This window comes from Phalacrocorax aristotelis, chromosome 6, assembly GCF_949628215.1.
Source record: "Phalacrocorax aristotelis chromosome 6, bGulAri2.1, whole genome shotgun sequence".
In the NCBI taxonomy this organism is placed as follows: Eukaryota; Metazoa; Chordata; class Aves; order Suliformes; family Phalacrocoracidae; genus Phalacrocorax; species Phalacrocorax aristotelis.
In genome coordinates, this window is record NC_134281.1 from 16,945,481 (window position 1) to 16,970,818 (window position 25,338).

The window sequence follows — 25,338 nt, forward strand, 5'->3', positions numbered from 1 at the left end:
TCTATGGTTCTGTGATTCTATGAACTGAAAATCTCAACAACGTGCCGAAGCGCCTGGGTATAGGGCGCGGAGCCGGGTAGGGCGGCTGACAGGATCCCTACTTCAGCAAAGCACTACAACTCCTTTCCTCACAGCGTTGCACGAGCCAAGCCCGACCGGCACCATGTCTGACGGAAACCTCCCGCAGGGAGCTGCAGGCAGCTGAAGCGGCGGGCAGGCGGCGGGAAGGAGCGCAGCTCGCCGCGGGGCCGGGCGCGGCAATGGTGCGGTCGGACACCTGGCAGCACGGCAACGTACCGGCCACCACTCGACCGCGCCAGCTCCGACAGCGGAGCTCGGCCAGGCCCCGCAGCCGGCGGAGGTACAGCCGGCGTAGCGCCCACCGCCCACTCCGCCGGGGGACCCGCCATAGCCCAGCTCTCCCCTGCCACCTCCCCGGTGAGCCCAGCGGCTGCCGCGACGTTGCCCAGGAGGAGAAGGGGGAAGGAGGGGCCTAACCGCCGGGCGGAACGTCAGGCGCGGGGCTCGGTGTTCCGGCCGGCGGCGGGGACGAGTGCGCCGGTGACACCGCGCGGCTGGTTGTTGCCCTCCGCCGCGAGCGGGTGCCGGGCCCCAAGATGGAGTCGGCGGGCAGAGCGGGGCAGGAGATTAGCCTGGCGGCCCTGAAGCAGTACGACCCCTACATCACCAGTATCGCCGACGTGACTGGCCAAGTAGCGCTTTACAGCTTCAGCCCGAAGGCCAACGAGTGGGTAAGTGCGGAGGAGCGGGCCCGGCGCTCCGCACGGCCGGGCTGGGCGGTGGCGGCGGGGCCCCAGTCGGGGGTTCGTGGCCGTCGGCCGCGGCGGGACCGGGGCTCCGCTCGCCCGTGGCGGGGAAGTTTGGAGTTTGGGAGCCTTCCCTCCGTGGGGTGCCGGCCTCGAGGGGTGCTTGTACCGCGGGAGGGGAGGAAGCCCGGCGGGCTCGGCGTCGTTGACCCACTTGGGGTGGCTGCGGCCGCTGTGGGGCTCTCGGGGTTTCTGTTGCTTTTGGTGGCCGTTGCCGCGTTGACTTTTTTTTTTTAATTTGTTGTTGTTGCTCATGCGTGTTGAACAGAGCCCTACTTCAGGAAGAGTGGGATTTGAGGAATGTTGGTATTCGTCGTCGCATTAAAACGCGGTTTTTGCATGACCGCCTGTTCTATTACAAAACTATAAAAATGGAAGTACGTGGAGCTTCACGTTGTCATATGCAGCGTTGGAGCTGCGTTCGACTCTCCGTGCTGGCGAGTCACAAGCACATGGTAAAGGTTGCTTTAAAAACTGAAGTATGAAGCTCAGCCACGGTCCATGCTTATATTCTTTTATTGTTGGCTGTGCTGGCATTGCTGTCCTTTAAGTAACACTGCAGAAGACAACCTTTCCAGTATTTGCAGAATAATGGACTGTAGTCCATATTGAAAACATGGAGTTGTGAAAAGGTGTTCAGCTCTGACCCATTAGGCTCAGTGTAGGAAGGTTGTAGAATACTGTGTATCACATCAGCAGACTGATAGCGCAAACAAAATCTTATGGAAATCGGTTTAATTTCTTAATCTTACTAAGCAAAAATAGGGGGTTTCTGAAAATAAGAGATCATATTTTTAGTCCTATGATGTCAAACCTCATGGGAAGATAAGGATATTCTAAGTCTCGGTTATTAAAATGCTATATGAAAGCTCCGTAACTGTGTGAACAATCATATACCTTAAATGCAATTACTGTCTTTTGTAGGAGAAAACCGACATAGAAGGGACCTTATTTGTGTACAAAAGGTAAGGGATTGGTTGGTTTTGGGGGTGTTTTTTTGAGTGGTAGGGTCATTTTCCTTCCTTAAGAAAAAAAAAACTCGGCTTAATGTGTGTAGCTTTCATACTGGATTTACTGCACCCAGTAAACTCATAATTACTTATTTGTCTGTCTGTTGATGTCTGTATACTCATTTGAAAAGAATAAAGTCTGCATGTAGATGAATAACTCTGTCAAAAGCACCTAAAAATACTGCTGAAAAACCATAAAGCTTCATGAACGCTGTGTACGTGCCCACAGAAAAACCTAGTTTATCAAGCTAATTTTGTTATTCCAATAGCATTTGTTAATGTATTGAGTTTGCTCAGTCTGAGACTGCTGAGTCTTTCTTTTTTTCCTAAAATCCATAAAGTTGATTATGAAAACAATACATGTGAGAAATTAAATAATCTGTCCTAACTTACTGTTGGGAAATGACAGAAACTTCTGTAAACAGACAAAGTTGCCTAAAAGATGGGGTTTTACTAGCATATAGTTTTGGGGCTGCTTGATGTCCTCATCAAAACCATGAAAGAAATTTCAGGTTATATGGGATGGGGGAAGGGAGCGGGGAGGAGAACCGGCACATAAAACCAAACACGGACTTAAGTTTTTAATTTCTGGAACATCAAAAAAATCTAACAATGTAATAAATGTATGTAGGAAGTATAAATAATGCAGACTTAACCCATCCCAAAACAGACTGTCATAGACAGGCCTTACAATATTTATCCTGGCACTGTGAAGGGGTATTAGTCACCAGTTCCCATCTACTTTACTTTAGCTCCAAGCTTGGAAATACTTAGTGTAGGAAAGCCAACCAAACTGACAACAAAAAAAATAAGCAAAAAGTTTCTGTGTGACTATCCAATTATTTCAAAGAAGTTTTGTTAGGTGCATTAAAAGACTAACTCATGATGGTAAGGATTGTTTTCCCCCTTCTTAGAAGCTGTCAACAGATTTTGTTGTTGATCATTCAGTAAAGACAAAACAGATCTAAAACTATCTGGAACTTCCAGTGCTTGCTTGCTTGCTGTTTTATTTTTCTACCTGGTGTCTAGCAAAAATCTAGATAATAAAAATTCTTTCACTCAGCAATACAGTTCTGAATAATATCTACTTTGAGAACACTGGCTTAAGCCTTTACTTAAAGAATTTCCCTGTAGAAGGAAATTACTGCTTATGTTTCCCCTCTAAGTGTATTTCATGTTATTTAAGCTAACATCTTTTTATATTGTCATACCTATTTACAGTAATGTAAATGTTGCTCTGTAAGTGATTTGTTTTTTCTCCACCAATAAAAGATTCTAAAATGTCTCAAAACTATCTTATGTGAAGTATTGAATACACTTGCATTTTAATCCTGGACCTGCCCTAGATTTTTTTGAGGCATATCTTTGATGCAGCAGTTTAGCAATCTAGAACTGTAATGTTAACGCTAATCCTGCTTTGAGGTAAGTGTAGTTTTAACTTGAAATTAGTTGGCATGACAAGAAATGGCACAGAAGAACAACTCTTAGAGCTTCAGGAGTGCTAAAGCTTCACCTAATAAAGCAATGGAGATTTGAAGATTAATTTGTAACTCTGTTTCAGAAAATTGTATATGTAGATCAGGGTATTAATCCTTGGTGTTGTTTTCATTGGACCAATAGGTCAGCTTCTCCTTATCATGGTTTTACGATAGTGAATCGACTGAACATGCACAACCTGGTTGAACCAGTAAATAAAGATTTGGAGTTTCAGCTCCATGAACCTTTTCTTCTCTACAGAAATGCTAGCTGTGAGTATAACTTTCTTTAATCCATATAAACTCCATGTTCTGTTCTATAACCTAGACCACTTCTGATTACTGTGATGTCGGTTTCAAGTATAATGTAACTGGGCAGGTTCCAAAGAAATGTCTGATGTTTTCTGTCTACAATGCTAGATTTCCTTAAATAGCTGTGCTGTTATATTGTGGTGACCACCTGCTTTCAATAAAAAGAGGATATACTAACAAAGTTCAATATTGCTCTATTCTTTTTAATTAATGATCCGATAGGTTTTATCTAAACATATACACAGTGCTAGAGCATTAATAAAAAACTGTGAAAGGACAATGAAGATTGATAGATTTTGAAGGCATTTAACACCAAGAAGTTATAAGGGCTTCCCCTTTTGCAAGCAAGAAAACAAATATTAATCAGTAGCTGCCTGAAGAAGTTGAGAAAACTGCTCAGCTCTAGGTTGAAGGCTTCTTTCTCCACAACAGGTTTTGGACTCAGGAGATAGATGTCTATACTAAATTTCCTGGCATCTAGTATCCAACAAGTCTGGGTGTTGGGATAGTCATTATAGAGATGAGTGGTAAAAGAGTAGTCAGTATCTTCTTGCTGCTTTTTGAATTCTAGTAGTGTTCTGGGTCATCAGTTGAGCTTCAGAGTCCCAGTGTACTGTGTGCCAATTAGGTACACGCTAAAAATCCTGCTACTCCAAAGAGCTCAAAGTGTAAATTATGTAGCCCTTAAAGAGAGAAAGAGGGAATATATGTGTATATGAAATTCACATTAGGTTAAGTAGATAAATAAAAGGCACCCCACAGAGCAGAGGGTCCTCCTGATTGATACCAAGGTATCATTTCATGTCCTCTTTTCTAGACAAAAGTTCTTGAAACTAGTTTGTTGCTGTCTAGTGACAGGTTCCCTTTACGGAATTACTCGGATAACCTATGTGCTGTCAGGATACAGTACTTCCTCAACACCATGTCTTCTTCCTGCCAGAATGACCCCTTGAATTAGATAGGAACACTGCTTTGGCTATGCTCCTGTGTAGCTAAAAGAACAGTCTAATGTTAATCCTTTCCTGTTTCCCCCTTGGAAAGTCTCTAGGATCTGTGGGCAGTAGGATAGATTCCATTATGATGACAAAGAACAGCTTAAGGTAGGTGGTCTCTTCTGTTCAATAGTCTTAGCAAGCCTCCTGTGTTATCAGGGTGAAAATGTCAGAACTTCTCAGTAAGTTGAGAAGCCTAGGAGATTAGGGAAGTAAATTACTGGCAAGAAATTGGGAGGGGAAAAATATTGCATTGAGTTGGATGTTTAAGCAGGTTGCTCAGTCTGGAAGGAAGAGGAGCTGTAGGTGATGGTCGTAGGAGTAGGATGGCCGATCAGGTGGCAGTAGAGGAAAGAATTGCAGTTGTGAGATTGGTGTCATAAGAGAAGCAGGAAGTTGATTCATTTGTTTGTTGGAACTGCTGATGGTATCAGGAAGCAGGAGCTGCTGTGGAATTACGATGGTGTATGCTAGTGGGAGTGACTAGAGGATCACTTAAAGGAAGCAATCAGAGAAGGTAGGCTGTGTGTGAGTTCATTAGAAACCTCTAAAGCTAATTATATGCCTTCCTCTCACTGATAAAAACTCTCCTTTTCCTATGGGATACTCTTCTGTAAGATCTGTGGGAGGCTCATGGGAGTTAGGATAGAAGTGACACATAAAAGTATGAGGAAGGAGGAAATTCATACAAAGGTGAGCAAGGAAAATATTACAGACTGGTATGGGAAATAATTGCATTCTGAAGTAATCAAGAGTATTTTTTTCCTCTTGCATCTCTCCCCCCCATTGTCATTTTAAAAGACTGGTCAAAAACTATGCTTTATTTTGTCACCCTGTCCTGTATCCTGGAAGAACATGGTAGCAATGTCCAGAAACAGTCTACACTGATTGAAAATTGAAAATGTGCAGTGTAGTTAGTACGTCATTAGTTATTTCCCCAAGTGCCACAAAAAAACAGCAGATCAGTTTTTGTGTGCTCGGCTAGTGTTTGCTTTGTTGAAATACAAGCTTAAAAGCATAGCAAACAGCATCTTTTTATTCCTTATATTTTGCATTTAGTTGTTGTGTTGTGGATTTTCTTCCTTACATGCAGTTTCCCAAATTTTCGGACCTCTGTCCCCTGAATTAGTTAGAAAAAAAACAAACTGTGATTTAAATGTTCAGTGTTAAAGCTGTTTGCCTCTATCTGCACAGCATTCATGAAACTTAAAAAAAAACAAAAACCAAACAAACAAAAAAACCAAACATTCAAGATTGATTTGGATTTGCAGACAAATTTCACCATGTATGTTATTTGTATGGGTAGATTAGGGGATTCTTGACCAAGGTCTTTTCATGCGGAAGGGTGTCCACTTCTGCTCAGCTGCCTGCTCGCAAGAAAAACATTTGCATTTTGGGGACTAATTCAATTAGGAGTTTTAAGCCAGTTAATGTAATGTGTATCTCCAATGGCTTAATGTGAAGTTCTGAAATTCTTTAATGACTGGAAGAGGATGGACTGCTAGGCTGTGCTAGGAGAAACTCTCTCTTATACAGAGTGGTGGCAATAGCCCTGTTTCTTTTGGAGTGGTTATTTTTGTATTCTTGAGCAAATCTACTATGATAATTAGAAACTCTTAAAAGTAAGTTGTCCTGCTGAGATTGCTGAATGATTGAACTGTTGATTCTATTTCCTTCGCTTACAGATGGGGAATGGTTCAGACTAGCTGATAAAAACCTAAAATAATATTTTAGTGCTGCTGTTTGGCAGAGACAAACATATTTTGTGTCTGTATATTTAGGTTGTAACAGGATCAGTGACAAATCGTGGTTTACGCTTCCCCAGGGAATGGTAGAGATAGTAGATGATCAAAGCAAAATTATGGCACCATGTATTTGGGGAAGGTTCCACGTCAGCAATCTTTATAACTGAATATGATACTACTGTTTTATAAACTTCATGTTTTCACTTTGTTCTGGGATTGTGTCTTGACTTAAGATGATAATAAGGGCAGGCAAAGTCTGTTGTGTATACCAGGCTATACAAGAGTAGGTAATTGCCACTTTTCTCATGAGAAAGGAAGCCTGACTTATCTTTCATAGTTGTTGCGGGGGGCAGTTCCCCCTGTTTTTGCAGGATGGGATATGAAGGAGTCTTTCATGGGTATTCGGGAAGGAGAATAGGCCAATTGATACAGTAGCTTTCTTGTATCTGCCTTTTGTAGCTTTCACTGAGTGAAATGGAGATGTCTGGGTCAATTTATTATTTGTTATTCTGGTTAGATGTAAGACATGTAGAGGCTTTCTTTCCCCTCCCCCCCCCCTTTTCAATTTTTTAGCTGTTAATGGGGAAATCTTTCTCAACTCCAGAATTTGTTTTCTCAAAATCATTCTAGCTACATAATACAGCTGAAGCCCCAAATTAATGCTTAAACCCAAAAGTTTGAGAAAACAAACTTGTCTACTTTGAAAGTTGTTTATAATGCTGCCCGAAAACTTACACTATTTATTCATGAGGCATCAGATCCTAATAGAAAAATAACAGGGGGTGTGACTAAGAAGCTGTGAGACGTTATCCCGGCTACAGTGGTAAATAGAAAAAGAAAAAAAAAAGGTTTTTTTTGCTTTTCATTGTTAGAGAGAATTAAAGCAAATATCTCAATGTGAACAAATGAAGAAATTGCCAAAATGAAGAGAAATTGTTTGGCTTAGTGTAACATATTTTTAATTTATATTTCCTTTTAAAAGGGAGAAATTTTTTAGATTATACTTCATACTTAATGTGCTATTTATTATGGTTTAATCTGGAATATGTGTTGCTGGGTATGTGTGATCCTTGTCTAGCTTTCCCTCTGGAGGCATGCACGTTCTTTAGAGTATTCAGAGTATTTGTTTATGAAGTACTGAATCCCATTGACCTATTTTTTTAATGAACCTAAGCTTGTTTCCTCTTGTCTGTATTTTGTGAAAAGTATGTTAAGCTGTTTAAAAAAATGCATACAGTTCTGCAATAACTAGTAATAGTCCAATCTGGAAGTTCAGTACTTTCTTTCAATTTCTAATGTGAGAATTTGGAGCTGTTAGTTGATAGTTTGCTTAATAATAGAGGCAAATCAGTCAAAGTTTTAAGCAATGGCTAACTTACCTCTTAAAGCCTTCAAGAAGTATTCTTCTAAGTCTTTTTCGTTTATAACTTTCCCTCTGTATCGGTAATGTTGGTCTTGATTAAAAGGCTTTTTAATCCAAGCTAGTTCACTTGGAAGGTCAGGCAGATTGATTTCCATGGTGCTGAAAAGACAGATGTTAAGCATAAAACTTGGGTAGTAAAATAAATGGTCCTCGTTTTATGTGGGTTTTTTTCTCGCTTGCTTCTTATTCCTGTCCAAGGGTAAGAGTTAGTAAAACAAAAATAATGGATTTTGGAGAGGTTGATACATTTAAGTGGAGAACTTGGTTACAAAGTGCTGTCTTCTGGGCTTGTTTTATTATCATTAATAAAACAAACTTGTATTCAGAACAGCAAAAGCAAAATAAGTTGCATTATGTCAGATGGCTTTCAAAATGCTTTGAAAGAGCTCCTGACTAGTTTCAAAACAGGACATCCTTACTGGTAAGGAGAGTCACTCATTATCACCTTTGTTCCTGGTTGGCAATGCATTAAGTATAACATCTCTGTGATTGCGGAAGCAGAATGGCTCTTCACCAAGCGCATTAACCCAGTGGTTTAGTCTGAGATAAGGAAGGAGCCTGTTCTTGATACCTTTATAGCAGAAGAAGCGATGCAAGCTAGGGGGAGGGGAGGAACCATTGAAAGCTGTTAAGTAGTTCTAAAAATATTTCGTTTGACCTAAAAGACGGTACTGTAACTGGAAGGGGTTTTCCACTCTGGTTAGGTGTTGCAAAGTAATAATGCCTCTCTTTGCACACTATACATTGTCAGAGAGCAGACTGTTGAAGTGTTCCTGATCTTGGATGCTGTTTGCTATCTGTTGAATTACTCCAGTGCAACTCCTTGTGGGATTGTGCTGTGAACTGTATGTGTGAAATGGCCTTTGATATTCAAAACAATAAGAAAGCAAGGGACTTTTAAAATTAATTCTAATGATTTGTAGGTCTATGTGGCAGGCTAATATTTAAATTGAGGACAATATGAATAGTTAATGAAGAATCTCAGTGAAGAAGATATTAAAGCAGGTTGACCGAAGAGAGGTGGCGTTTCAGCTAACCTTGCTACTGGAAGAAATAAGCTTTGAGATTGCTTTATGTGCTTTTGCCTTAAACTCTATTTGAAGTGTAAAATGATGCATATACGATATGCAAATGATGCGTATATGTGCTTTTCTTTATGGGAGTGAAATCAATTTAAGTTGATTTCCATGAATACCTTATAGGATGGGTTTTGAAAGACAAGCCCTTTCTTTCCCAAGAGAGCTTGAAAGGTTACTGTCTTCCACATGCAGTTGTTCTGCTTCATTGTATAGCAACATCTAAATTGGAACTGTAAAATGAAACTTTTCTCTCTCTTTTCTCAGTTCTTCCAACTAGACAAGGTAACTTTTAAACAGATAATTTTTTTGAATGAGATGAAGCTATATCTGCACAAACAGCTGAACTGCTGAAGGCAAGAGAGTGATACTGTCTGGAACCTCTGAAACTGGAAGTGCTGATGAGTCCCATGTACGATTCTTCTGGCACAGCATTCTCAGGCTACAGTTTCTTGAATGCTTTAACAGTTTTGCCTTACTGTGCTGTGTACAGTTTCTGCCCACTCTTTTGTGCTAGATGGCATGTTTGTGAAGCTGAAGTGCAAACAGTATCAAGGATGTTAGAGGTCTTTTCCAACCTTTATGATTCTATAAGGAACTGGTCTGGACTAAAATGTGTCCAGGTGACATAAGGGAGAGGTAGATTGGGGTAGGATGAGTTAATGGCAAAGTTGTGGGAATGTAAGGGTGGTGACACTGCTGCTTTCTGCTTACTTAAAATGAGAACTGAAGTAAAACTACAGCTTTGGGGTGCAACTTCATTTTACGCTGCCAGAGAGTGAGACCTCTGTCTCGTGGTGCCACTTTGCTACTGCCACTCCGAATTCACACCTGCTAACTGCGCCACGTTGGAACAGTAAGCTGACTGCCCCATGAAGCAATGGTAGCACAATGTAGAAGAGACCAAGACCTTCTTTTTGGTGTCATCCAGCTGTTAGGCTTGAGTAGGAAGACTTCCATAATGCTTTTGTTTTCTCAAAATCTCTTTGTTTTCCCATAGCAATTTCAGTCAAGTTTTAATGATTGATCCAGTCAAGTTTGTAGAGAAGTTGAGTGTTACATGTTTTGATAAATATTTGTGGGTCAGTGCTTCTAATAAAATTGATATAAGTTAAAGAAGAATGGAGATGAAGGTAATTGATTACTTCTTTTCATTTAATGAGATCTGATTTGTCTGTGATATGGGTTACTCCTGACTTCATGTGTGTCAAGATATAGTGTGAATCCAGCTGAAAGATATTGCTGATGATGATTACAAACTGCTTCTACTTGATTACTAAAGATGCTGCCCAGCATTCAGTGTAGAAAAGCTGGATGGAAAGTGTTGAACTAGATGGAAAAATAAGTCAATTTAGTGGTGTCTGTCGGATGAAACTCTTAAAAGAGCTGCAGTAGAAAGATATGCCATTAGACATATGAACATTCAGCTAATGTTCATGCTGGGTGTAGTAAAAAGAGCGCAGATTTGAAAAGAACTGGTAAGTACCAGCTCTGTTTTTAATAAAAGGATGTTCATAGCTCAAGCTGCGTGTGTGTAAGTATATCAAATGCAGTAATGCAGTTGGGGGGCACACATACTCTAGGGCAAGGGAGCTGAGCTGATAGTACAAATGAGTCCTCTTTCGAAAAGAGGAGGGTAAACATTCCAGCCTGTTGGACCATATGTGAGTTAATGCCCAAGTTTACTTGTTCATAATCTGCTTTACATCTTTGTAATATTGTTAATGTTTTGCAGTGTCTCCCTATGACTGCTTGCCAGTAGCACAAAGTGGAAAAAAGCCTGATGCTCTGTACACCAAACTGAGATTTGGATCTACTTCTGGCCTTGTGTAGGCCTGTTTCTGGGAGAATTGAGTGTGACTTTTATCATTTCTCCCATTAAGATATCATTATAGTTCCTTATCTTCATTTCTTCAGCAAGTATGCTTTTGAAGAAGCTTTCTTCCCTTGGCAGTTTGTCTGATAATTAAGTCAGGGAAGGGAAAGAGCTTTTTTTTTAGTGTTAGGATATGCTACATGACTAGATAAGTAGCTCAACCTGGAAAAACTTTCAGGTTTCTATACAGTAGACAATCCAGTTGTATTAAACTGTAAATATTAAAAATTTCATAGGCATTGGCTAGAAGTATGAGATTTTTTTATTGGCTTATGTCTTTTGTAAGAAGGAAGTACCTTAAATTGTGCTATATTGATTTCTTTATTACTTGAAAAGCTTTGTTGTCTGTTACTTAGGCTGTAACTTCTAAAGGAACAAATACCCAAATGAATATAGCTTTTATGTAATAAAATTTTTTAAAAAAGAAAAGTAGAACTTCATTTTGTCTTAAGATATTGTTGTAGAAATGAGGTGTGGGCATGACTTTATGAGGGTTTTGGTCCAACACAGTAAGCTTAGGATAACTGCAGGTCTAGAAGAAAGTTTGGTAAATAATGGCCCTCTTTGGCAAGGCTTGAAATAACTTTGAGTGGGCTTTGGTTGAGATTTTTGACTGTTTTGAGGAGGAGGTAAAAAAGGGGGGATCTCCATTGGAAATAAAAATCTATCTGGCTAGAAACGCTTGTGTTGGATTGGATTTTTGGGTTTGGTTTTTTTGTTTGTTTTTTTTTTTTCTTTAAAGTATTACTTCACTTAGGAAGTTGAAATCACTAACTGATTACAAAAACATGACTAAAAATATCGGCATGAACTGCAGTATAAAGATGAGTTTTAAAAGGCTAAAAGTGTCTTTTCAGTAATGAAAATATTTTAATGGTAATGTATGTAAAGTGTCCAATTGCCTTTGATGTGCTTGCACGCTATGCACTGCCAAACTTAATAGGTAAACCAAGATTTAAAACACCTGCTTTGTGGGTTGGATTAAATACAATTCTGAAGAGTTCTGCAAACTTGTGTTGGCACAACTGTGGGGACAGTGAGGAGATGAGTATGTGTGTGGGTAAAAATGGCCTCTTTGATGTGAGATTGCTGATGAAGATACTATTAGTACCGGCACTACTGAAAAAGTTTCTCCCTCTGATGGAGTATCTTTCAGCTCAGTGATCAGGCTCTAACTCTGCCAGTTTTCAATGGAATTTTACTTACTCTGAAAGCCAGAATGCGGCTTCGTGTCTTGCTGAGCTGGAACCCTTTTGCCCTCGTTGCTTTGCCCTCAATACCTTCAAAGAGTAGGGTTCAATATGAATCTAGTTTTAAGCTGCTCCATGAACGGAACAGTATGATTGGAGCTTTGGAACAGCTTCCTTCCTATACAGTTACTTCTCTTACAAAAAGAATTTGGAGAGGGAACCTTCCAGAGAGTGTCTGTCTGAACTGTCATACTGTAATTCAAATTTTAATTTTTTTGTTGAGCTTCAGAAATTTACAAATTTAAAAGCAAGTGTTTAAAAATATATTTATATTCTTTAGCCTAGTTTAAATGGTGAAGCCAGTAATTCAAAACAGAAGGTTGCAATTGTAGTAAGAAAGCATCTGGTAGTTAAAACTTACATTTTCCTGCCACTTTTATTTACAAACAGTATCAACATTTTGTAGTTCTTGCATTTAATCTGACTTAAGTTGTGTGTTTTGCACATGTCCTATTTCTGAATACTTTATAAATAGAAGTCGGTCACACACAGAATATTTGAGTAGAAATTGATGATAATTCATATGCTGTGGATCTAATGGAGTTCTGGGTTTTTTTGCTTTTTTCCTAGTGATTTGATTTCTTTTTATTTTCTTCAAACCTTTGTCTTACATTAGCCTCTTTTTCTTATTTTCAAGTGTCAATTTACAGTATCTGGTTTTACGACAAGAATGACTGTCATCGAATAGCAAAACTCATGGCCAAGTAAGTACTGTGGTCTTATTATTCTGTAGTTCTTTTATGCAATACAGAAGAAATAATTGAACCTATTAAACGTGTTTGGGTTTTTCTCACTCTCCTTAAGTGGAGAAATACCACATTCTTGCTGGTACCTTTTTTTGGTTTTGGTAATCAAAATGTTGGTTTTATTTTCTAAAAAACTACAGCATTAAAATTTTCAGTTGTGGTAAAATAATCAGTTGATGTATTAGTTGGCATCTCTAAAGAAAGGAGGTATAAACACTGTTTATTATATTTTATTTTGTGTAGGGATGCTGGCAAAAGATCTTCTGACGCAGAAACTGTAATCAGATAAATGATAGCCGTTTTTTTCGTTGGTTTTGTGGTTTGTTTGGTGATGGGTTTTGTTTGTGGGGTTTTTTTTTGGTGGGTTTTTTAGGGTTTAGTTATTATTCCTGACTAAAGTAAAGAGATTGGAGAATAATGGGAGAAGTAGATGGAATCTTATAGGATTAAAGTGGTGTTAGGAGGGTAAGCAAAACTGTGAAATAATAGGAACTTGTTGCTAATTTCTGGATTGTTTGAACCTTTTCATTTATTTGTTTGGAGGTTTTTCCTATTCTTTTTTTCCCCCCTTTGGAGATAAAGTTGGTTTATAAAGCTGCCATGTCACTTGCTCTTATTTTGTAGTTCCAACGGCTTCTGGAGAGATCATGCAGTAGAATTTCTGAAATGATCTCGATTTAAAGAAACCTTAAAAGACTGCATTTGCAAGAAAGCGGTTTTGTTTGTTTGTTTTAGCTGCTATTACTGTAGCAATGCGGTTAGTGTATCTGTACTGTAGGTGGTTGCACTGCCACAGCTGAGGAGGGCTTCAGACCAGATTACAGAAGGTCGTGTGAACAACAGAAGACAAAGAAGGCTGGAACTGGTTGAGTTGGCAACATGGCATAAAGTCTTTAAAATGTTGTGACTGGAGGCTATTTTTGCGCCTTTCTGCTCCTTCAGGTGAGGTGCCTTGCAGATTAGGCCAAGACTTTTTACTAATCAAAAAGCATGAGAACTGAATTAAGCAAATCTTCACTGTTCTTATGAAAGGAAGGAGCTTGAAGTGAGTGACAGGGTAGTTACACTAGCAAAAATGCAAAATTGCAAAACGCAAATGTACTGCGCAGGATATCTTCTCATCCCTTGCTCTCTGCTTTGCTTTTTTCCACCATCACACTCTACTTCCCTCACCTTTCTTTTCTATTGCATGCCTTAACCAGCATGTCATGTCGTGCAGGTCATAGAATCATAGAATCGTTAAGGTCTCCCCTCAGCCTCCTCTTCTCCAGGCTAAACAACCCCAGCTCCCTCAGCCGCTCCTCATAACACTTGTTTTCGAGGCCCTTCACCAACTTCGCTGCCCTTCTCTGGACACGCTCCAGCAACTCAGTGCCCTTCTTGTAGTGAGGGGCCCGAACCTGAACACTGTACTCGAGCTGCGGCCTCACCAGTGCCAAGTACAGGGGTGCGATCACTGCCCTGCTCCTGCTGGCCACACTATTCCTGATACAAGCCAGGATGCCATTGGCCTTCTTGGCCGCCTGAGCACACTGCTGGCTCATGTTCAGCCGGTCAGAACATCTTGAAGACTGGCAAAACTTAATTATACAGGAACCAGTCATAGTGTAGACATTTTAAGCTGAATTCTAGTTTCTTGTTCTGGGGTTTTTGCTTTGGGTTATTTTGACTTTTCCCCACAGAAGCAGTGTAAGACAACACAAATGACAGACTTTGATATCAAGGTCTCCTTCTAAATTCCTTTTTTTCTTTTCTTTCATCCTGATAACCCTGTACAGTTCCCATTTCCCACTCCCTTTTTTCTTTTTTTATTTTTTTGTCAGCAGCTGTGTGAACTTTTTGCTGTTATTTGGCTTGTCCAAATATAAGGATTAATTATAAGGATTAATGGAAAACAGTTGTGTGAAACTGATACTCAGAAATTATCAAGACAAATAAAATGTCTGTTGTCTCTCCACATTATAAATGGCATCAGAAGGGCAAGGTTTTCTCTTTTTAATGCACCTTTTTAATTTAAAACCATGAGTAATGTTTGCAGTGGGGGGAAGAGCTGAACCCTTCAAACTCTACCATATTCTTATTCTGTCGTGCATAGCTACACTGAAGATCTAAGTGTCATGTAGCAAAACGTGAGTTTGGTGTTAAACTAGTCTAGTCTCTATAGCACAGATCATGGACTACAGATACTTCAAGGATCTTTAAAAGTGTAATCAGGTAACAGACCAGTCTAGCCATGGCTCAGCAGTCCATAAAACATATCTACCATTTTTGCTGGATTCTGTAATCATCTGGAAATAACAGTAATGCAGTAGGTTCATTTAAAGTCATTCTGGGAATAATCTAAGCTTCATTGTTATCTCCTTTTTAAACTACTGTAGCCCGCCTTTTCTTGGGCCCCTGATGCCTATATTGCAGCTTTATTAACACAGAGGCAGAAGTACCAAAGTTGGCATTATTGCTCTGCCCCTGTTCATGGTGCAGATACTCACGTGCTCTTGTAATTGTAGCACCTCAGCACCCTGGAAAGCTTCTGAAATGACAAACTATTTTGGAAGGTCAAAAAGCTGAGGTGTATTTTTTAAATGTTGGGATTTTTTATGGTAGGTGTTGGAAAGATTTTTGGATTAAAAGTATCTTTGAAACTGAAATTAGAGTTAATGCAGGAAGCAGACTTCGGGGAACGTATATTGAGCTTTGTCACTTGAGACTTATGCAAGTGAAACTAGAGAAATCAAATGTGTACATAAATTTATTGATTTGATATTGACAGAATACAGACAGTTACATTTTGGTGAGCTGGCTAGGACCCCACTTTAGTATGATTTTTGGTCTTTGTTGCCATTAGCTTGGTAGAAGAAGGTATAAGTGATCTTTGCTAGCCTAAGGACTTCTAGTAATAAGTCTTGTATTATCTGAGCGCTTTTCTTCGTAACACCTTTCTTCATTAGTAGATTTTGGGATGTCTGAATACTTTCAGTTCTTTTTCCTTTAAAATTTTGTATTGGTTTGGGGGTAACAAAAGTATTTGCAGAAGCCGTTTTTATACTTAGAAAGGTACTTAGTGTAAGTATATTTACTTTTATTTGTTGAAAAAGCACTGTAGAATGAAATCACACTTCATTTGGTACCACATGCCTTATAGCTTCTGATTATGTAAAGATTCATATTGGAGAAAGTGAGATGAAGACATTCTAGTTGCACGTTACTGTAGGATGGAAAAGCTGCACTCCTGAGGTGGTTGTTACAAACTTGATGAAAAGCGGACTGATACTATTTTGCTGACATCCATTTCCACAAATACCAAGCTTTCTCTCCCCCAAAATGGGTAGAAGGCAGTTAGAAGAAAAGTAAAAATGCTGATGCTTCTGTGTGCTTCTCTACAAGGAGGCTGAAACTGCAGGAATTATTTCATCCTGGGATGAAGATGTATTTAGGAAAACTTAAAACATACTTTTTCATTTAAAAAATAAAATGCATCTTAGAGAAGGAAAACTTTTTCAGCGCATGGTAGCAGGCTCCATCAGGCTTAGTTCAGTATATTTTGAAATAAATATTTACATTGTCTTCCAAGAGTATTAATTTTGTTCCACAGTTTTTGTTTTTGTCTTGGGTGGAAATTTGGATTGGCACCCTTTCATTTAGGTGGAGGTTTTTTTGTATCACTGATAGGAAAGAGTACTGCTTTTATAGTACCTCATAGCTTCAAAAACATAACCATAAAAGGTTTCAAGGAGATTTGCATTCTCTTTCCTGCTGTTTGACTTGACCTTATTGTGCCAGACTGAGTTAACAAGATTGCAGACCATTTATATTTTGGTGGCTTATCTTTCAAAAGAAAAGTAAATTAGTGTTTGTGGGCTTTGTAATGACAGGCTTCTCACATTCTTTCTCCCTGCTTCTCACCCCCACTTCTGTGAGGTTGTGCCAGGTATGTTTTCAATGCTATAACTGCAGATATTCTTAAGCAGACTGTCACAGCAGCTGCTGTGTCCCTGAAGGAATGTGTGCCTCTTCTACTATCTGATATAATGGAAAAAAAGAGCAGGCCTTGCTTAAAAAAGACTTAATCCTGGATTGCACACACAGCATGCTCAATGTACAGATTTGCGTTAGTTGACTTTTTTCCCCCAGCAAAGGTATTTGATCTACAGAACTTTTTTGTTTTTTAAAAAAAGAACTGTAGACTTTTCTGAAATGAAAAAAATTATGGAAGTCATCAAAGTGCTGACTTTAGAAGGAATTCATTTGGGTCAAGTTAAGTCAAGGTGATTGTTTATGAGGGATGAGTTTTCTAGAAGTAGAACAGAAACTAGGGTTTTTCAAATCTTCGTGAAACTGTTGCATTCTGACATGTAAATTTGTAGGGGGAATTATTATTAGATTAGTTTGTAGGCTTGTTTTACCCTGTTTCAGCAGTCGGACTCAAACTGGCTTCTGAGGTACAGGCAACAAGCTAGAAATGGGAGAGTATCTCAGAAAATTTTGGGAGCATACTGTTTGCAGAGTTACCCCATCACCACCATCTGAAGGTAACCTGCGCAAGACAGAAGATGGGAGGAAGAGCTATTAGGCAATTAGCTACATGAGAAGATAATTTAATTGTTATTCTTAAAAAAAAAGAGTAAAGTTTAAAGGTAACAAATATTTCATAAGGGCAATAGGAAAATATTATAAAATTTTTTTCAGAAATCTTTGTGAAACTTTTCTGTGAAATGAGCATACTCCTTGAAGATGTTTTGCTATGAGACCGATTAGTACTATTTTAATGGGAAGACGTTTTTTTGAAACCTTCTGGACCAACTAGTTAAGACCAGAAGGAGGGTCTCAAGACTGAAGCCTTCGGTTCACCTGTCAGGCAGCACACGCATGGCTTCATCTGTCTGGAATTTTCCCTTTAACTGAAGTATTTATTTTTTCAGATACATTTTTGCTGGCACTTAAAATCTCAGCAAAGCATTCTGGTTGTCTTACCTTGCTCTTTCTCATCCCTAGTTTGCGTTGAGTTTAGACAAGTCCTAAGTCAGGACTGTATGACCGTGTGGGGTGCTAGAACAAAATGTTCTCTCAGGGTGTCACTATAGAAACATTTGCACAGTATTGAGCTGCTTCATCCAAATGAGCACATACTGCAGTTCTCAGAAACTGCCAGAGTGGAGACTGGGTTCCCTATTCTGAGTTATGTTTGTAGGTGAATGCTTGCTTACAAACAGAAGGCTGTACTAATAATGAGAAGGTGGTGAAATAAGCAGCTCGTGTGATTAAAAATTTTCAAAGTAATTTTGAAAGCATTGAGTTGTTAAAAGCCGAATCTAACCCTTCTTCAAATAAACACAGCTGAACTGTAGTGAAGTGAAGAGGCTCGGTTGCTAGAAAACTGGGAAGAAACTTCCAAGACTTGAACTATTTTTTCCCTGAGAAATGGCAACACAGAGGTGCATATAAGTATCCGATGACAGTCTATAAAATTTAGAGTTACTCCTGAATCCTAACTGACCCAAAGAAACTGGGTCAGTTTGGAATGATTGGCACTTTCTGTGATTGTTATGATGGCACCTTTTGGCTTCCCCATCAGCCATCAGTTCCGCAGCATGAGAGTTCTCAAGTGATGTGCCAGCTCCAGAGCTCTGCCCTGTTTACAGTGCTTGTTTTTTCTTAACATATTTGATTAATGCAGGCTTAAAAAAAGAAGGGATTACAGGCTGATGTGTGTTTATTTCAAGAGGATAAGCTTTAGTGTGTTGCACAGCCATGTATATCTTGTGAACTGCGTATGGATTAGGAGTAGAAATATATGCTGTCTTTATTTTTATTAACAAAATGTACCAGGTGACATCATCATCTTGCATATCTTAACCGTCTTATAAACTGAAATTTTCTGCTACTTGAGGCAGGTAAGGGTGGAGAAGTGGTGAATGAACCGTAGGCACCAAAGGCCAGAGGAAAAGACATGTTATAGACCTGCAGGTAATTGGAATGACTACAGGGCAGCTAGAGAAGAAAATGGTTTGCCTTTTTTTCCAGAGCCGTAAGGGGGGAGTAAGGTTAGCTTGCTCTAAGCCTCCTTGCAGACTGACTCCAGAGACATCTGGTATGAGCCGGCTCTCTTCCTTCCCAGTGTCTTCATTTTGCTGTATAATGGTACGCTTCATCCTAAATCAGATCTGTTTTGTAATTGATTTTGAATATCATGGCTTGATTTGGCTAAATATGGAAAAAAAAAAAAAGCATGTTAGGAAGTAAAGAGTAAAAAAATGTATTTTACTCAGTCTATGGTATATGTGCTCTTTGTATAAAGCGTGCTTGAATGACCACATATTTTACTCTAAGAATGTCTAAATATGACAGTTTTACAGAAGTATTATTTACTGGAGGCAAACTTTTTGAGAAACAGACCAGTGCTGTCTGGACTGGAGATAAATCATACAGACCATTTGACATTTTGACTTGTATAAACCTCAAAAACTTGTGTAACTTTGGCCAACTATGTGTTAGGTTTTTATACAGCCAGACCAAAATGTGTTAATGTGCCGGGAGTACATTTTTTTTTACTGCTTTTTGCAAGATGTTAACTCCAGATAAAATTTTTAAAACTATTTCTTCTTTCCTGTTACAGAGTGGTAGAACAAGAAGCTCAACGATCACAGCAAGTTTCCCAGGACAGAAAAAGTCCCAGTAGAACCAATGGCTGCAGTGAAAACAGGCCCATTGACATCCTGGAAATGCTTAGTAAAGCCAAGGATGAATATGAACGAGTAAGGGAATGTTCCCTTTTTCTTTTTATTTCCTGTCTTTCCCCCCGCCCCCCACCTTATGAACAAATAAAAACACCACTACTTCTGAATAAGGGGCCTAGGACATCATGTGGAGTCCACTGAAATAGCATGCCCTGTGGTTTCTAAAAGGGAGATCACAGAGAATAATTCTGATATACTAAATTGTCCTGGGCAAGATACTCAAACCCAAAATTGCAAAGTAGTGCACTTAATCCATAATTTAATGGGTCTGTATATACTTCTGTTTGAATTGCTTCCCTCTGGGGGCAAAAAGTACAATTTTAAAAACAGATACCTGGAGATGCAGACACAAAAAAATCTTTTACTAAAATAGGTGTATGGGCTGCTTAATCTCAGTACTCACCTACTGTCTTTTGTGAGATCATTGTCAAAGGAAACATGAAAAAATAGGTATATATGTAACACTGTAGAAGAACATATCGCTGAACATATCTGGTTTTGTGATCTTGAAGTTCTGTTATTGTCTGTACTCCTTAGAGTGGCTGATACTTTGGTTTTTCAGTTTTTTCCTCGGTAGAGGAGATCCGCTATGATTCATGCCATAACCAACAGCATTCATTGAACTGCACACTAAAATGCTTTGGCATGTTGAATAATATAGTGGAAGCCCAGAAACTTTGTGAACTATCTATCCCATGTCTGTGATACAAGCACCAGATGTACAATGACTTAGAGAGAAGTGGTACTGTGGGAAAAACTTAATATTTTAAAACAGTGTGGTATTTACATGTTACATGAATACATAGGTTTTATTTCTGTAATTATTACCTTAGTGGGCAACTTTTTGCCTACTTTTTCATTATTTTTCATTTTCAAGAAAGCCTATCTGGAAACTAGTTTTTAACACATTAGCTGTGGTTTGTTTAAAGAGCAGGTATTCTCTGCCATTGTTTCAGTAACCTTGTTTTCAGACCGATGTCTTGTTCCCTCCCTCAAGAACACTTTACTAGAAAACAGTCTCTGATTTCAGGCAAGATAGGTTGAATACTGATCATGTGATCCAGCTTGAAATGTAGCTTCATAGACCCATTTTACAACGATTTCTACTGCTGTGAAAAAATTTGTCTCTGGAAATAGCAAATAAAAATAATACTCAACAGTGTCTGTCTCTTAGTCTCAAAAGAACTCTTGTAGGATTAGAGATTGAGTCATTCAGTACATTTGTAGATTCTGTGAAGCGTATTTTCAGTAGCTGTAGACTAAGTATAACAATACTTTTCTGCTATCCTTCTGTTCCCCAGTTTACTACTTGTCTGCTGTGTGTCTATCCATTTAATAAATTAATTTATTTCAGAGGGCGAATCTGGTATCTTTTGCCAGTGCTAAATTCACAAGTTTACATAATGAATGAGAATATTAGTTCTTGTAGAAAATAATTACTTTATATAGTCCTGAGGACCAAATTGATACATGCAGGAGGAATACAAGGGTAATACGTGGGAGATCCAAAAAAAGGAAACAGATTCTGAACATGCCTCTTCCTGAGTATAATGATACAAGAATGTGTAATAGTAATGTGTGACTATAACATTGCAGAACTGTGGTATGGTTTTTGTTGTTTGGAAAAGAGTTAGCACAGCACTAGAGCGCTTGATTCCTTCCAGAACTTGCTTTTGAATACTCGGGATTTGAGTCTTTGTAGGATTCTAGATTGTTACAGTACAATGTGGGATGAGAAGAAAAGAACAAACACATGGATTAAGCCTGGTATGAGCCAACTGAACTTGCCGCTTTCTGACATAGACTGAGGGCAGGTGAATGTGACAAACCAGACAATATAGTTGACCCAGGCTAGATCCTAGTTTCTGAAAATCAGTAATGTGTTTTTTGAACACTTTAAATACAGATTAAGAAAAAAATTAATTTCTTCTGATTCTTTGAGCATCAATGCTGTTTGGGGAGAAGGTGTCTTTGTACAAAGGCCAGCATTGTAGAAGTAGCAGCTTTTGTGAGATCACAGAAAGAAGCATCAAAACCTGAATGACTCATCTTTCTGTGTTGTATCAATTGAGATGGATTTGAAGAAATTGAAGGCTTTTGGGAAGGGGAAAAAACCCAACAACAATCAAAAAGAAAACACGCACCACAAGAACTCACTGTTTTGGTAGTGCCCTCTTGAGGTGTGATGAAGCTTTTCTTCCTCTTTGTCCTTGCAGTCATTATTGGCTAATACACATTTCCAATAGATGGCTCTTAAAAATTACTCGGAGGGGTATTCCCTCTACTCTTCTAATTTTCAGATCTTTTCTCTGTAAGAATACTGAAAAGCTTTTGCTAGAAGCAGAGTTCTTAAGCGTCATTGGTGAAGCTCTTTAGACAAGTAAAATACCACAAGCAAGCAGTGGTATGCAGATTTTGTGGTGGACAGTCTAACACCTGTGGTTCCTGTAACACAATAGAGAAATGCACAGGGCATGGACTACAGTAGAGCTACTATATAACTGGGGGTTTGTATCTTCATTAGTTGTTATTGTCTGTGTTTGTTTCTTGATGCTTTTAGAACACTAGTGAAACTAGAATAATTATTTGTCTGTGTATGAGATCTGTAAACTCAATCTGTTCAACATAATCCCATAGCCCGCTATGATTATAGTTATGTAGAAGTTGCCAGATAAACAGAATTGAGTAGTATTGGTCATGTTTCAAGCGAAGTCCTTCGGAGAATGTTCTGTTGACCACCTCAGCTTTAGCAACAAACCTCTGGCACATCAGTTTTGGAACTCCTTGTAGCCAAGGTATGTCGATGTTAACATGATTAAGTGACCAGCTTATTTTGAAGAGGGCTTCTTGAAAGACCTTTCCTGTCTTAATTTGTAAATTTTAATTATTTTATGGCACTCGGTAATTATGCATGAATTTGTATTTAGGAGCAGAAAGTACTTATCTGCCTGGTACATTCCAGATGGATCATACAGTAATCCTTGTGTGCAGCCCACATGAGATTGGCAGAGTGTCAGCATGAGAAGGGGGCAGAGAGTGAAAAAGAGATTTATGAAGGTCTGAGTGATTTAATCTAGGATTCGAAATCAGCTTAATCCTTCCAAGTACTTGCTGCATCAAGTCCGTATGTGAAAATGAATGAATTCTGAGATTTACTTTTTAATGAAGTGAATGGATGCTTTTTATAGTGTGATGTTTTGTGTGTATGTTTCATTATGAGCATGGAAATGTACTGCAGCTCATCTCTAGTGCAAAGAAAACTATGCTTTGTCTGATTTTTGTAACCATAAGGCAGCCATCATTTCAGGCAGAAAGAGTTTTGACCTTCAAGTTAGTGGCTAAAAGTCAGAAAGATGGGAGAAGCTGCTTCTTGTCTTTGTCCCTAAATCACAATATATAGTCTTGATTTTTGTATTTTTTGCTTTCAATTAGAAATTGAAAACAAAAGAATAACAAAGCTCAGATTGCTTTTTAACTTGTTGCTAAAAAGTTTGACCCATATTTTGCGGCTGTGGTTTAGTGATCAGAGCAATCATCATGTGTTGTGCTATGTTAAGCTATGTCATGTGCAAAAGGTGTAGTTTATCTATTGAAAGCTAAATCGTTCTAGTTTGGTTTTTTTCACTCATTATTTAAAGTGTAATACAGTTTCTATATTCATTTCTGTATATATTTAAGATGAAAGTCAACTTGATCTAGAAATACACTGTCTGTTATAATGCAACTCTCTTGTCTGGTGTTGCCTAGTTCACAAAAATACAGATTAACACCTTCTGAAAATACATGTACGTGATTAAATCTGGTGGAAATAAGTTAGTGACAAGCTCTCTTTCCAGCCACTTAGAATGATTTCTGACAAGATTTTTTCAAATATGTTTTTTAGTTTGGGTTCTTCATTTAATGAAGTGTAGCAAACTTCCTTGTTAGCAGCTAACACAGATACAGGATGTGAAAAGCCTGCCTTTTTTTTTTAAGTAATTTTCTGTCTTGGTGAAAGAAGTATGAAGCCAGTTGTCATATCTTTTTGAATAATAAAGAGTAAAAGCTTTATGACTACATACCAGATGGTGGATGTCTTGGTATGGTTTCTGTTTCCTAAAATTTGTGAATTCCAGAGTGTCTTACAAGAATCAGTATTCTGTACATCATCTGTATTTCAGTCAGTGCCATATAAACAGGATTGTAGTAGTTGGTAAATGTAGGCTTAAACTCATGTATTTGTGTTAATTTTTCTTTTCTTCCCCCCCCGCCCAGAATCAGATTAGTGACTTAAGTATTATATCAAGTTCTGGAATGCAAGAAAATGCAAATCCTCCAAAGCCAGAAAGCACAGAGCCTTCAGAACAAAAAACTTCATTACAAGTGCAAGAGCAGGTATGTTGCACCCAACCCGAAATAAGGTGCGCTCTTTTTTTTTTTTTCATTTAGTCCTTTGGTTTGGTACCAGAATATTTTTTAATTAGAATGCTTGCAGTGTCGTCTGCGGAATGTATTATCACTTTAAATAAACTAATGGGTTTGAAGACTTTTAGGATCCTAAATTCTGACTTTTGGCCTTTAAAAATATGAGGCTATGTCTACACTACTGTGAATATCCAAGTGTGTTTAAATGGGCTGACCTGGATTCTGGAAGAAGTTAGTCTGTGTCGGAGCACAGGATGACTTGCAGAGTCAAGAAAAAATTACCTCTGCCACATGACTGGACTGAATGTGGTATCAGTTAGCTAAACACGTTGTTGCAGTCTTTCACACATGAACTCAAGCCCTGTTTTCTTATGTCTGAGACATTTACTTAAGGTTTGTCTGTGCTGCCTTCAAAGCTACAGCTACAGTCCTGCTAACTTAAATCAACAGTGGATTGCTAGCCAAGAAATAAAATGTGCTTCAGTCATGGCGGCACCAAATTCTCTTTGATGTAACTAGAAGTGTTTTTACCTATCTTCTCACACACATCTGTAGCTTGCATTAAGCCTCTTTTTGTATGACTGCTTGGTAACGATATCAGTCAGCTTGGCTGATTCCTTCATACTTAGATTGTGGAAAAAGTGTGTATGGTTTTGTGTTGGTTTGTTTTGTGTTTTTGTTTTGTTTTGTTGGGGGCACGGGAGGAGTGGTGTCTGGGGTTTTTTTCCTATGTTAAGAACGTTTTGACAGTATATTCTTTCCTCTGAAGGAAGGGAAATATTGTTTTAAAAAAACTTACTGTATAAAACCAAAAATCAGTGGTGTTGGGGAGGGATGTTGCTCAAATTGTAATAGTACGAGTGTTGAGATCTATTTCAGGTAAGTGTTAGACACAACATGTTAAATTGGCATGTATCCAAGTATCTACAAATTCTTAAGCTTGGTGTTACTACTGCAATCAAAGTTTAAATCATAGTAAAAAAACTAATCAGAATAACCTCTGCTTCATTTAAATGTGGTCTTTGAATCACAGGGAAACTTGTTTCAAAATGCTTCAATATCATCACTGGAGTGGCTGGAATAGGAAGCAATAGTTCAGTATTTGGCTCCATTTCCTAGTAAGCATTTCTCACAAGGAAGTTGTAGCTTCATACAGGACTGCAATAGCTAAATTCCCTGTGACATCTAAGTAACTTGGGCCTGCTTACAGTGCCACCCGGTGGGCACGGAAAGGTCAGTACTGGTTCTCCTCAGGAAATACCCCACTGAGGTAATCTGCAAGGCCACTTGATGTGTTTCTGATGCAGTAAACCTGTCTGTGTCTGAAACATGAAATGCGCTATGAAAATGTGTGCTGCCTTGCACTTGGTACTTGTAAACAAAATACCTACTTTGTACTAGTATTAATAATTCCCAGTACAGGTTAGGGGTAGGGTACGGGCAGCAGGGATCTGTTTCAGCAGATGGG

The 25,338-nt window shown here is 38.8% G+C and overlaps 1 protein-coding gene across 2 annotated transcripts in view; it reads left to right on the top strand.

The window, feature by feature from the left end:
* Window positions 1-239: 239 nt before the first annotated feature.
* DCP1A (decapping mRNA 1A) overlaps window positions 240-25,338 on the top strand; it is a 37,805-nt gene continuing 12,706 nt past the window's right edge. Inside the window, exons 1-6 of one of the 2 annotated variants that reach the window (XM_075096190.1) lie at window positions 240-752; window positions 1,752-1,792; window positions 3,458-3,585; window positions 12,624-12,690; window positions 19,346-19,484; window positions 23,721-23,840. In XM_075096190.1, the coding sequence (XP_074952291.1) occupies window positions 618-752; window positions 1,752-1,792; window positions 3,458-3,585; window positions 12,624-12,690; window positions 19,346-19,484; window positions 23,721-23,840 (630 nt within the window). In that variant the 5' untranslated portion in view covers window positions 240-617. The remainder of the gene's footprint in view (window positions 753-1,751; window positions 1,793-3,457; window positions 3,586-12,623; window positions 12,691-19,345; window positions 19,485-23,720; window positions 23,841-25,338) is intronic. The other variant, XM_075096191.1, reaches the window with a different exon arrangement.